The sequence below is a fragment of the Ursus arctos genome, unplaced genomic scaffold (genome assembly GCF_023065955.2).
Source record: "Ursus arctos isolate Adak ecotype North America unplaced genomic scaffold, UrsArc2.0 scaffold_7, whole genome shotgun sequence".
Lineage (NCBI taxonomy): Eukaryota > Metazoa > Chordata > Mammalia > Carnivora > Ursidae > Ursus > Ursus arctos.
Genome location: NW_026623089.1, coordinates 68724985 through 68738562, shown reverse-complemented (window position 1 = coordinate 68738562; position 13578 = coordinate 68724985). Strand labels below are relative to the sequence as shown.

Sequence of the window (13578 nt, the reverse complement as noted above, 5' to 3'; positions counted from 1 at the left end):
AATTAGGGTATTAAGATGTATTGTTGTGATTATCGTCAGAAATCTGGGTTAGGTGGTGTGCAGAGACATGTGGAGCTCTGAAGCCTTTTTGCTCAAGCCCACCCTAGATGCCACATCCTCCTCCTTCTGCTTCAGGAAAGAAACCCTCCTTTCTAGTAATGGCACTTCAGTGTCACCGCTTTCCTGGGTGACTTGGGGGAGGGGTGTTCGAGGCCATTAAACACTCATTTCCTGCACGTACCTTCCGCAGTAACGCAGGGCGTGCTAGGAGAGGTGATGGTGAGGACAGCTGCACAGTCCCGTGGATTTGTCGTGGCTGGTAGCAGCCACCCTCTGCCATTGCTCTGAACTGGAGTCCTAGTGCCGGAACTGGTCTAGCTCCTGGAGGACTCGGTCGAGCAGCCATCCCTGTATCTGAGCGAGCATGTGTGCGGCCGGAGACTAAGAAATAACTTCTCGTACTGTCGTAATCAGAAAATTGTTTGTTAATTCGCTCACACGGGTTTCTTGGTAGATGGGCCCCCGATTTGAATTGCCAGTTTGCCGACAGTTCTAGTGGGAAGAAAAAATGCGGGAGCTACAAAATGTTTCTGCTTGCCATCTGCCTGAGCCGTGCGGGCGTTTAGAAGGCAGATGCACGATCTCCAGTTTATTAATGTGAAAACCTCAGAAAGGAGGTGGTCAGGGGAGCAAACCACGTCTAGGCACAGAGCTGGCTGTCAGGCCCGCCGCCGATGCTGGCCCTGGGCATCACGTGACCCCAAGTGCTGTTTGAAACTCCGCTGCTTTGTAGGTCGCCGGGGAGGGGTTATTACCAAATTCAGTCAATTCTTGCTCTTAGAGTGATTGGCTGCCTTTCCTTCTTTGTTTCCTTCCAGAGCACACAGGTGGCAAATTTTGAGCCAGCGGTTCAAACCAGAAGATAGAAAAATAAAAACAGTCTGTATATTTCAGATATTAATGCAGAATTAATGACATGCTAATAGATACGGTACAATAGACCCTGGGCCTGACAGAAATGCATCTGGTTATAAAAGAAAACAGGTCTAGGAGAGCTTAAAAAATTGATGGTTTGGGTGGATACTGGCCGCATTTGAGGATCAGAGAGGGGCCGTATAATAATGGGTGATGAGGCTTTTCACTGGCTTACCCAGATCTGCACACGGGCCTAACCCACAGTAACCCCTGATGCCCAGAGAGCTCAGTAATCTGAGAGGCAGCCCCAGACGGGCGTGTCCTGCACAGAGCCGGACTCGGGTGCCTTGTCCAGCTCCCACAGGGATTCTCAGTGGCTGGGGCTGGGGCGGCACCTGGGAATCTCCCCCCAAACCCCCCCTCCCCGCCCCGGGTGATGGTGGTGGTGGTGGGTCTCCGATGCCACGTGAGCAACCCTGGGTAGCACGCAGGTTTGGGGATTTGAATCCAGCCTTACTGTGTGCAAGCCTGGAGATCTTGGGCAAGTTGTTGCTCTGTACCTCTGGTTTTTCGCCTGTGCAAGAGGAAATTGCAAAACAGGATGGTAAGGGGATTGAACAAGGTACTGTAGTCAGGTGCTCAGCACGGCACTGAGCACTTGACTAATCTTAGCAGGTTTTTTTATGGGTAAAATACGGATAATAAAAGTGACCTCAGTTGGATTTGGTAAAGAGTGAATTGGACGATGTATGTAATGAGCCCGGCACTGGGCCTGAATATACTGAGTTGCCTGTTTCCTTGCTCACAGTACAAACTCCAAAGAGCAAGGGCTGTAACTTGTTATGTGTTCTATTCAATAACTCTGGCTACCATACAAGGAAGACATTTGGTACCACTACCTGTTATATAAAAAAATCACTGGGAATGATTTTTTTTAAAGATTTAATTTTTTTAAAAGAGAGAGAGTGCACGAGTGACCGAGGCGGAGGGGCAGAGGGAGAGGGAGAAGTGGACTCCCCACTGAGCAGGGAGCTGGACGTGGGGCTGGGTCCCAGGACCCTGGGATCATGACCTAAGCCTAAGGCAGGTGCTCAACCCACCGAGCCACCCAGGCACCCCCAGGAATGATTTTTGTAAACAAACTTTTAATTTTAGAACAGTTTTAGATTTACAGAACACTCGGGAAGATAGCACAGAGAGTTCCCATCTACCCCACACATTTGTCACAATTCGTGAGTCAATACTGATAAACTATTAGTAACTAAAGTCCATATTTTACTCAGATTTTCTTAGTTTTAACCTAATGTTCCTTTTCTGCTTGAGTACCTCATCCAGGACACCACACTGCATTTAGTTATTGTGACAGCTTCTCAGACTGCCCTTATTTTTTGATGCTCTTGACAGTTTTGAGAAGTACCGGTCAGGGATTTTGTAGCCCACCCCTCAGCTGGGATTTCTCTGATGTCTATCTTATGATTAGACTGGGGTTCTAGAACTTTGGGAGCAAGACCATAGAGGGGAGGATCCGTTTTCATCACGTCATATTGAGGGTATGTACTCTGTACGTGACTTACCACTGTTGGTGTTGAACTTGATCCCCTAGTGTTTATCAGATGAATGATTTTGAATGACAAAAATTTTCTCAATCCTCAGTCTTAGAAATAAGGAGGTTAACTTAGTCTTAACGGCTCTTGATTGAAAATGAAATTATATTTATCTCTTTAGTTGTGTATTTACTTTGCTCCAAAAAAAGTGCTCTTTAAAGCCTGAGCCACTCCAAACGGCCTTCTTTGAATTCTTATCTACTGAAGTTCTGCCATGAAATAGGGGCAGAACTTAGGTCACCACCCTCCCGTCTGTCTTTCACCGCCACTGAGGGGAGTGCTGAGGCAGTGGGCGAATGCCTAAGGTAGGTGGAGGTGGGGCGGAGCGCACCTCGGCCCCCACTCTGAGGGGTACTTTCGCGGCCACCTCGCTGCCCCCTGGTTTGGACAACAGCATCGACCCATTCGTCAAGATTCACAGACCTGAAAGCTAGGAAGTTGGCCCTGAAATACATCATCCTGTGCAATAAAATTATAAACTCTATGAAATTATACGCTGACCTTACAGAAACTCATTTGCCTGTGCCTTTTCAATTTGTAAAGTAGCTGGTCAGATTCCCACCGTACCTAAAGTGAGGAGGCATTTTAACAGTCCGCTGATAGGAATTACTTGGCCTTTTGGTTGCTGCTTATCTCCTATGCTGCCTTCTCCGGAGCGTTTTGGGTTCTCCTCCCCACCCCAAGTGGGCGTCACAGCCTACTCACCGGCTCAGGTTTTCCTGGGGCTCTGCTCTCTGTAGGGCAGAGGGTACCCATCCGCCAGCGTTCCTCCTTTGGCTCCACACACAAGGGGAACTGAAGTGTATGGTGAAAAACGCCCAGATGACTCTAGACAGACAGCTGAGGTGCTAACGCTAGAGGAAGAAGGAACTCATCCACAGGCGCGGAGAGATGAGATCCGAGTAAACAAATCTGTACCATTGTGAGAAACTATGAAACAGCCAACTCCTGTGTCATCGGTGAGGGCTCAGTGTCTGTGAACACGGTGGCCCAGAGCAGCCGACAGAGCGTGCGGTGATAGTTCTCCCCGCTCTCCACCCTCCAGAGCTCTTTCAGGAAAAGTCAACACCCCAAAGCTATTGCTAATTTGCTTTGCAGTATGCGTTGAAAGAATGATGATTATGAATGAAAGTCAGCGAAGTCAGGCTGAGTCCTTGGGCCTGGCAGGCCCCAGGGCCGAACGCTCTCCTCTTGCTGGTTGTTGTTGGGAACCAGTATGTAGTGGCTAGCACCCAGGCACCAAATCCTTGCTCGGCCACACTGCTTTCTGGCCGGGAAACCAGGGGGCAGATTTCTTAATTTGGCAAAAAATTAAGGCATAAAACGTATGCCTCATTTTACTCTTGGCAGAGTGAGAATAATAAATACTTCTTAGCGTTGTACCGGGGATTAACCATGTGGGTCGCACAGGGCCTGGGATGGGATAAGTGTTAGCTCTTGTTGCCATTGCTGTTCCCAGCAGCTGACGAAACTACCGGGCCCCTGAACATGGCTGGATGAGCAGGTGTGCAAACTCCATAGGTATGAGGGGGCCCTCTCCTGCCCTGCGGGCTGAGGAAGCAGAGGACGCCCGCAGAGCCCCTGTGCAGAGCTTGGAGCCGGCACCTGCGGCCGGCTGAGATGGGGTGGTGGCAGCCTGGCCCGGCAGGCGGTTCACAGCCCGGCTTCCCCACTGCCAAGGCCCAGCCGCACTCCAGACTCTCTGATCCCCCATCTTCCTTAGGATAAACACCTTTTATTTTTTTCTTAACAAGTTTGAAGCATTCGACCAGCCCGCTGTCTTGATAAGAGGACAATTTGAATGGCCTCATCCCTTACCCACGTGAACCCCCACTCTCCAGGTGGGGGTGCCTGGAGGTGTGCATAGATTCTTTTACCTCACCCTTCTGAGGCGCTGCTCCCAGAGTGGCCGTGACCTTGGACATGTGGGTGGGGCTGATGGGAAATCCAGCTGCACACGCAGCCTCCAAGATGCCCCACGGCTGAAGCTGGGGGCGCTCCCCCAGGGTATTTTAAAGTTGGAATCACCTGGAAAAGAGTTGGATGAGTTGTAAAAAAGACTGCTCAGACTGCACCTGGCAGAGCGAGTGGAATTTTTCTACTGGATAAAAGGAACATCAATCCTTAGGGGGCTGATGATTGATTCATATGTGAAAGAAGGAATTGGGGAGCAGGGGAATGAATATTTTTAGTAGGCATTCTTAGGAATCAAGGAAAATAAAAGTGACATTTATGCCACAAATTAGTGATAAGCTTAGAATGGTTTAGGGACCCAAAACATAGAATGGGAAGCAAAGCTTTGGCATGATGATGAGGGCAGGCTCTTTGTCAGGGAGCCAGCCGCAAGCTTTGTCTCATAAATTACAATTACGAAGGGAGCATTCTCCTGCCCGTAAATGAAGTTGGACTTGGCAGATTTAAGATGATATCATAGACTCGTTCAAGACCAGACTTTCAGTTCCTAGAAAATGTATTTTTAACCTATTAGGCAAAGGAAGAATCAGGGCAAATGGGAGGCAGCTCTTTAATTTTATATCCTAAATGGTGTCACTTTGAGGAACGTTTCATATGCTGGCGTATTTGTATATTGAGTTGCTGTATATACCAACCAAGTCAGCGAGGTTTTCACTTGATAAGAAATGCACTGAGATTTCACTTAGGCTTTAGTTTCCATTTTTTTTTAATGCAAAAAAAGTATTCCCATACCCACTAATCTACAACCCAGTTGGATTCAAAAGGAAATTTCATAAGAGTGCAAATATGCCTTTCAAGACTGAGTCTGGACTCAGGGCCAAACATAGCCAGCCCCCATGGACAGCCTGTGTTTTCCTTCCTATTAAAAGATGGTCTCAGAATAGGACCATTTCTATTATAGAAGCAGTGGCAATTTAAATTGCATTTCTAAATATAACATGTTCAAGGTAGTGACTTTAAATATTCACATCCGAACCCATATCACTTTAATCTTTACTTTTTTATACCCAAAGTAGTTCATGAATTGCAAAGAATATTCTCCCCCTAATTCATTTTTGTTGGTTTTTTTGAACCTTATGAATTGTGCAATGGTTTGTGACATGTAAATTCTTCATTGGCTTTTTGCCCTGGAAAGTTTGATGTTATGTCTTTTCCTTAATTTTTCTATCTCTTCAAGGAGAAGAATAAAAATGTTTCTACTTCTCCTCATAACAATATTTTGAGGGCTAAGATGAGATCTGTTAAGTTTTTGGTCCTCCTAAAGGAAAATGTATATAAATGGTGAGTTTTTTTTAAATTGGATTATTCCCCTGTGCCACACTAAGACGTTTTATGCCACCTCTGAGGGTATAACTTTGCACCTGTGTTGTCTTGCTTTTTAAGACAAGGAAATCAAAGCCCACCATTTATAATTCTGTTTCTTATTAATAGAGGGGCTCAAGTTAGACCATGTAGAGCGAATAATGATTTATATTAGTTTTGCCCTTGAAACGAACAGTATAAATGGAAGTTTCGCTATTAGGGAAGCATTGAATTAGATCTCGATTATATCTAAGGACGGTAATTAAATTTTCAGCTAAACCTTGTTGAGTCTGAGAGACATAACCTTCTTTTTGGTGTTCTCGTTCTTAATTGTCAGAATAAGTATCAGAGCTTTTTTTTCTTTTCTTGGTGTTTTGTGTATATGAATTGTGGTGGGGGGGAGAATGTGCTTTATGGTGTAAGTTGTATGATATGATATGAATTACTGACTATGAAGCTTTTGTCATTTAATCAAAATAATAGGTACCATTCAGAAACTGTGTTTGTTTTCTAGGGACACAACCAAATCATAACATATAGCAGACCAATCTATTTTTGTGTGCTGTGTGGCCTTATTTTGCTTCTTAATACAGGGGCCAAAGCCCGGCACCCTCCCACTTACGTTGTCTATGGCCTGAAGCTCTTCTCTCCAAGGTCCCTGCAGTCAGCTAGGGACCTCTTAATAGGTGAGTGAATTTGGGGGTTGTGGGGAAGAATACAGAGGAGGGTGGCTATGTCTCCCTTTTATATTCTGCATCACTCACGGGAGAGACCTCCTTATGTGGTCACTGGAGGAAGAGACGGGCATTTCTCTTTTGGCTTGTACACCTTCACCAGATGCTCCAGGAGCTGGAGCCCTACAGCATCCAGCAGCAGAATTATTCTAAAGGATTGTGGTGTCTGTGACCGAGAGGTCGGAAGTTGTAGGATCTGGAGACTGGTCGGTGTGGTGCCTGGTGCGGGGCGTCGGGGGGGGGCTCCCCAGCGTGAGGGTGGTTTTGCCACCAGAGTGACACCCCCTCCCCCCCCGTGGCACAGACACTCTGGCAATGCCCAAGCGTGCATGGTTCTCAGTCCAGGTAGAGTCCCAGACATGCTGGTCACCCGGCCTGTCGTTGGTCCACTTGGCGCACCTTAAGGTCTAGGTGGTGATTCATGTTGACAGCTCCGTTTGCATAGACAGCCTGCACAGGGTCATGGTTCGGTGCCTGGTGGTTTGAATCCCAGCTCTGCCACTTTGCTAGTTATGTGACCTTGAGAAAAATTCAACAGTAATATGGGAACAAAACTAGTACCTACCTCAGAGGTTTGCAAGTTTTAAATGAGTTGGTACATTTAAACCTATGGACCAGTGCCAGGCACCAGGTATTAGCTATTATTATTATTATTGTTGTTATTATTATTATGCGGAGAGGCTGCCCCAGTGTTGCCAGTAGCTCTGAAGACTTGACTGCCAGTGCTCTGAGAATTCTTGTCATGACATCCAAAGGTTGACACGCATGCGATCACGTTGCCCAAATGAGTTGATAAAGGGCAACTACCAAAGATACCAGCCCCTGGCTCTAGTGCTTGCCAGTTGGATATCTTACAAGAGGAGCTTTTCAAAGCCCTAGGTCCCATATCATTCTTTCTCTGGCCCCCGGGACAGTTCCCTGAATCTCTCCAGTGGGACTGGGAAGGGCCCCCAGATATGGCACATCTTTGCATTTTTATAGGTGAAAACCATAGTAGACATTCCACCCTCTGACTCTTCTTCCCAACCACTATCTCCCCATTCCTCTTCCTCCTATATTGGCAGCAAACTATCCACTCCCCCCACACAGCCCCCCACAAGCCCACCTTCGTCTGTGTCCTCAGTATCTCTCTTCCTATTACAGCATGTGAGGGGCTGAGTAGCTTCTTAATAACGAAGGGTCAGGCACCATGTTTAGAGAATCTCTGAGCTCAAGTAGGAAACAGAAACATAATGGGGGGGGGAACTGACCCCATGATTAGATTTCCAGGCAGTGCCTCTTGCCCAAGGGAATTTGTTTCCACCCTTTCTGATATTTTTCACTTTACTTTTTTATATTACTTGATGTTTTATCAGTCGGAACACACACACACACACACTACACGCAAGTGCACACACCCCAAGAAAGACTTTCATATACTTTTACCTTCTTATAAATGAGCTCAACCATCTCCCTCTTGAGATTAGCTGCAGTGAAAAGGTCCGAGTTTGAGTAGACACAGATGCCCAGGCACGGTTGTGCATGGGGGAGACCATCCTTTCCTCCTGTCTTCTTGCAGACAGCAGTGCTGGAGTCCAGAGCTCAAGGGCACAAGGGAGGGCCTGGGGATCAGCAGTGAAGAGGGCAGGAAAGCATTGGAAGATGTTCAAGAAACATGTGTCCATGTTAAATGTTGCCTCCCCTCTCTTCAGCCCATGCTCGACCTTGGGTACCTTTTGATCATCTTTTCCCAGGATCTCGAGCATGGGTTAGTTCCACGCTCCATAGAGTTCCACCCGTTACAGGTCACAAGGATTTGTGGTCTGACCTGGAGCCCTAAATACCTTGGCACCTCCTCGTCTCATCCTCATGCCTCATGTTCCTGTTCCACAGATCCCATGACCCCCTTGACCATGCTAGTTGATGGCCCATCTCCCCTAAGCTTGGCCCCATCTTCTCTCCCCCCACAACCCATAGCACCCAACCCATCTCGTAGTCGTCTGCTTCACTTGAGATTATTTGACTAATGTCTGCGCCCTTGCTAGCTTGTGTGCTGCTGGGTAAGGGCAAGACAGAGCCCGTGCCTCCTTTCTCACACTGAATCCCTGGCACCCCACACTGTGTCTGGTAAATACAGGCACCAAAGCAATGTTGTTGAGTGGATGAACTAATAAACACAAGGGTGCTTTAAGTATGAAGGAAATGAATGTATGGGTGGAATACTCACCCATAGATCAGGGAAAGCTCACCATCATTCTCGGACCATTCACCTTGGCCTTAACAGTAAGTAGGGACCTAATAAGCACCTCTTGGAGATGATTCGGAGAAAGAGGAAGAAAAGCATGACATACGTTCCATTTAGAAATTGTTTCTCTGGACATGGGTGTCTTTCTATAAACAAGCCAATGCCGCTGAATGCATATAGTAGTCTTGGCAAAGCAGATTTGCCCTGGCGTCAGAAAGTGAAGTGTAATTAGGGCTCAAAAAGTAAGACCTTAATGTACTTGGTAAAAACCTGAGGTTTTACTTTTAGCAGAAACCCTTGTTCTAAACTAAGCCACTGGCTGTGTGTATTCTCATTTATTTTTCTTCAAACCAATTCCACTGAGGAGTGGAGATGGGGCAGGGAACATGGCATTCCTTATCTTTGTATCTGGAATTCCCTTTTCCTCATTAACGCTTTTGCTTAAGAGATATTTTTGTCTGCTTGTCAACGGTAATAAGTAAAAATAGCGATAAATAATCCAGCAAGCCAACTAAATGACTTCTGGGGTAAAGAAGAATGGAAACTAGAACAGTAGCAATCCCCATGGAGTGACTGTGTTAAACACACTAATTTGCACTGAGCAGGAAAAGACTGGAACAAATTTAGAACAACTGGGAACGAGAGGAAGGCGATAGAGGTGTATACCGATTTTCTGACTTGATGAGGGAAAGCAAGGGCAATTCAGAGTCAGTCATTCTTCTTTGTGGAACCTCTCCACCTTCTGTCCCTCACTACCAAGGGTTCTGGGTGTATATAACTGCTACCATTGTTAGGTTGAGAAACTAACAAGGAGAGAAGAAAAAATGAGGAGAGACCAGAAGGGTATCGGGATGAAAAAGCAGTGTATGTTTCCTATAGCTGCCGTAACAAAGTCCTGCTAATGGGTGGCTGAGAACATCAGAGATTTATTGTTTCAGAGTTCTGGAGCCCAGGAGTCTAAATTCTCTGAAGGTGCAAGGGAAGGACTTGTCCCGCCCTCGCTCCTTGGCTCGTAGATGGCCTTGTCCCTGTGTCTGTCCACATCATCTTCCCTCTATGTGTGGGTCTGGCTCTATGTCCAAATTCCCCCTTTTTATAGGGACATTGGGCATATTAGATCAGGACCCACCCTAATGACCTCATTGATCATGAGCCAAGACCCTATTGCTGAGTGAGGTCACATTTACAGGTACTGTTTTGGAGGGATGTGATTCAATCCTTTTAACAAGGAGCATTGAAGAAAAAGGACAGGAGAGAAGCAGGAACTAAGCACATGTGACCTAGTTTCCCATCATGTGATCACAGGTGCTCTGTGCCTCTCCTGCTGTGATCCCCGTCCGGCTGGTGCTGGGGGGTGGGAAGTATTTCTTCAGGTTGTGCCTTACTGCTGAGATTTCTGTTACTCGCTGCCACTCCTGCTTTCGGCGCAACACCATCAACTTGAAGTGGATGAGAGGGAGACGAGGCAGAGAGGAAGGGGAGCAGGAAAGGAGCAGGGAGTATCCATGTCTGCTGCTTTTGGACAGAGCTGACCCTGCCCCCTCCGCCTCCCAGGGCAGAAGCGGTCGAATGTGAGCCAGTGGTGGGACATGATCCCGGGGGAAATCGGCTGGGTGGGAAAGGTGGAGAGCTCCTCATCATATTTAATGTGAGGAGGGGAGCATCGCAAAGGCAAGCTTCTCAGTCAGATAATAGAGCACTGGAAGAAGGTGGGATGTACGCAGACAGGAGGTGGGGACCTTGGGGCCCAAATTTGGGGACATAAGAAGACAGAGTCAGTGGCAGAGACTTGTTGATTTTATAGGCTGGGGGGGTAATTAAAGACATAGAAACAGGGTAATATTCTTACATAATTTTTCCTTCTGTGACCCCTCCTATATATTCAGAATACCCCTGTGGGCACATCTCTTTCATTAAAAGGTACAGAATTTTCTCTTTATTTCCGGGAGTAAGGGGAAGGGACCTCTGAGTCAGTCCTCCTTAGCTTGCTCAGTCAGAGATGAGATGAGCTGGAATTTTTAATACTTTCCACTAGGGTCACTTCAGGGAAAGCCTACAAAAGGAGGCCGGCTTTGTAATTATCCCATGGATGAGGAAGCCAAGAAGTCTTCAGTTCTTAGTATCATATTTCAAAAGGAGCAGGAGCAAAGATAAACTTTGCCCCAAGGAACATAGCCACTGGGGCTGCACTGTGTCTGGTGATGGGGCAAAAGAGTGGGATGTCCACGCGGCGGCCGTTCTCTGTCGCTGTAGCGATAATAACTAGTCCCCGCCCGCGGCAGGTGCATTTCGGCTCACTGCAACGTAGACCTGTAAAATGGTTTGGGTTGGAGCTGGCCAGTGGTAGCACGGGCTTTGCCTACTGAAGCACGGAGGTCCTCACTTGGAAGGGGCTCAGGCAGGAAAAGCGGCTGTCTGCTGCAGAGAGCACTGCATGGGTCCTTCTCAGATCGAGACTTCTCTGTTTTATGTTCGTCCTTAGGACTGTGACCGCCAACCCACACCAGTGCAGCTTCACTAATGCCACCCTTAGAGATAGGTGGAGGTTTGGGGACTGCTTACTGGAATGTACCCCTCTCCTCTGCCCAGGGAGACCTCACATTTGTCTTCTCTATGTGTCTCCTCTAAAGACTGTTTCTGGGGCTCGATATAGTCCGTAGGCAGGACAAGTAGTTCACACACAGATACAGAACTTTGGAGACACACAGTGCATATATTCACAGCCACTCCTTAGGTTCCAGTTTTATTTCCATGTTCTTTAAATTCTGCTTGTTTTCACCCCAAATCTGCAGCAGCAATAGTCATGGGTTACAATAGTAACGAATATCATCATTCACATTTAAAAAAAGAAACAAGCAAGTTGCAATGTTTTTATTTGCAAATGTTGCTAGTAAAGAAATGGAAAGGTACCAGAAGTTTCTGCACTTATGGTAATTATTAGGGAAAATGAGCAGTAGCAGTGAGAGAAAATTACACACCCTCTCAGTGGTATGCTAAGAAAAAAAAAATCTTTGTTCACAGGGAAAATTGCCAACAGCCACAGCACAGGGAATATTTATTTATTTATTTATTTATTTATTTATTTATTTATACTTTTGGAAAAAGGACAAGATGACCTCAGCAACTTCAAGTATGATTTCCTAATTGCCCTACTAATGCAAGAAGCATTTGGCTGCTTTTTTACTCACATGAGCTGCAGGCCGACAGATGAGATGCATGGCCTCCAGCTCGCTCTCCTCCCACCTCCCTGGCTTTGGTTTTAAAGCCTAGAGATCTCCTTCTCTAAGACATCCTGGAGAGGAGCTACATCCTGGGCTCCTCGGTGACTGCTGGCCTTGCGCTGTGGCTGCAATGAGCTCCCGTTCTGCGAGCCTCTTGCCATCGGATCGCCCTCAAGCCACGGTTCACTGGCTCCGGTTCTTTTCGCTTCCATAGCTGGGGTTTCATTTCCTAATGTATTTCTTACAGAGAATGCTTCCCCACCCCTGCTTTGCTGAACACGTTCCAATATTCAGCTGCCTTTAGTCTTATTTCACACCCATATTTTTCCCTGGAGTCCTTTATTCTTGGTGTAGTTTTTGCCACACACACACACACACACACACACACACAGGGCTCTTGAGAAGGTGAACCAACACAATCTCATCTCACTTCCATCCGCCCCTGCCCTGGCCATGAGTACTCCAGAGTATAGGGTAGCACTATACCACCTTGCTGGGTCCGAGTCTCCAAGTTGAAAGAAGAAGTACTAGTCAGTTTCCTTGAAATTATGTGGGAATAAAATTTTGATGCTCCTGTGTTCTATAATTAAATTTCTATTTATTTCTTTTTATAAAAGATTTACTTACTTATTTTAGGGAGTGAGAGAACAGGGGGGTAGGGGCAGAGGGAGAGAAAGAGAGAGAGAATCCCAAAGCAGACTCCCTGCTGAGGGCAGAACCCCATGCGGGCCTCGATCCCAGAATCTTGAGATTGTGACCTGAGCCAAAACCAAGAGTCGGCCGCCCAACGCACTGAGCCACCCAGGTGCCCCAAGTTTCTATTTATTTCTTATCTCTTTCCCATATCTCTGAGTTCCATTCACAAAAACTGAAAAAAAGGAGTTGTGTCCTAAAAAGTTATGTCTAGCAAATCAGTATTTGTATCTTATTGCCTACTTTGATTGAAAAGTGGATTCCTCACAGATGCTCTTCACTATTACAATATCGTTGAAATCTTGCCACGGAAAACATTACAGCAAAATCACCATTTGTATCAAACTATGGCTCCTACCCCAAGAGAGTTGGAACAGTTCCTTGGTATTGTTGTGGAAGGGTCTGTCCTATACTGACTTTCAAGCCACTATTAGCAAGAGCATGGGACGTACGAAGACTCTTGTTTCTACGATTTCACGATGGGAAGTTTTCATTTCTGATTTTTCAGAAAGAGCTGAACCCCTTCCCCCTCCATCAGCCCCACTCCCACTGTCGACTGTGGTCTGTGTACAGTGTTGGCACACGGTTCCAAAGTTCAGGCCTATGGGATTTCAAATCAAATTTCCTTAGTTTTATTAGGACTTACCAGGATCAAACTTCATTGACATTCTCCTCAATAAACGGAGACAGAAGACAGATGTGTTAGAGCAGAAGGAATGGCAGTTTCTGTGTTTCTATGAAATCCAACTTGCAGAGACTTGGGGGAGGGAGGAGGACAGGGACAGAGCTGTAAAATCCAACTCTAGCTCGTCTGACTTCCTTTAACAAGTGATCTCTGTGAAACGTGGAATCCTGGCGTGTGGCGGTCTTATCTAGGGCACTGTTGCAATTTTGGGAGGGGGCACATCTTC

The 13578-nt window shown here is 46.6% G+C and overlaps 1 protein-coding gene across 1 annotated transcript in view; it reads left to right on the top strand.

The window, feature by feature from the left end:
• LOC113259021 (pecanex-like protein 2) overlaps positions 1-13578 on the top strand; it is a 261570-nt gene that overhangs the window by 53465 nt on the left and 194527 nt on the right. The window contains exon 13 of the mRNA XM_057308828.1: positions 6310-6481. Coding sequence (XP_057164811.1) covers positions 6310-6481 — 172 coding nt within the window. The remainder of the gene's footprint in view (positions 1-6309; positions 6482-13578) is intronic.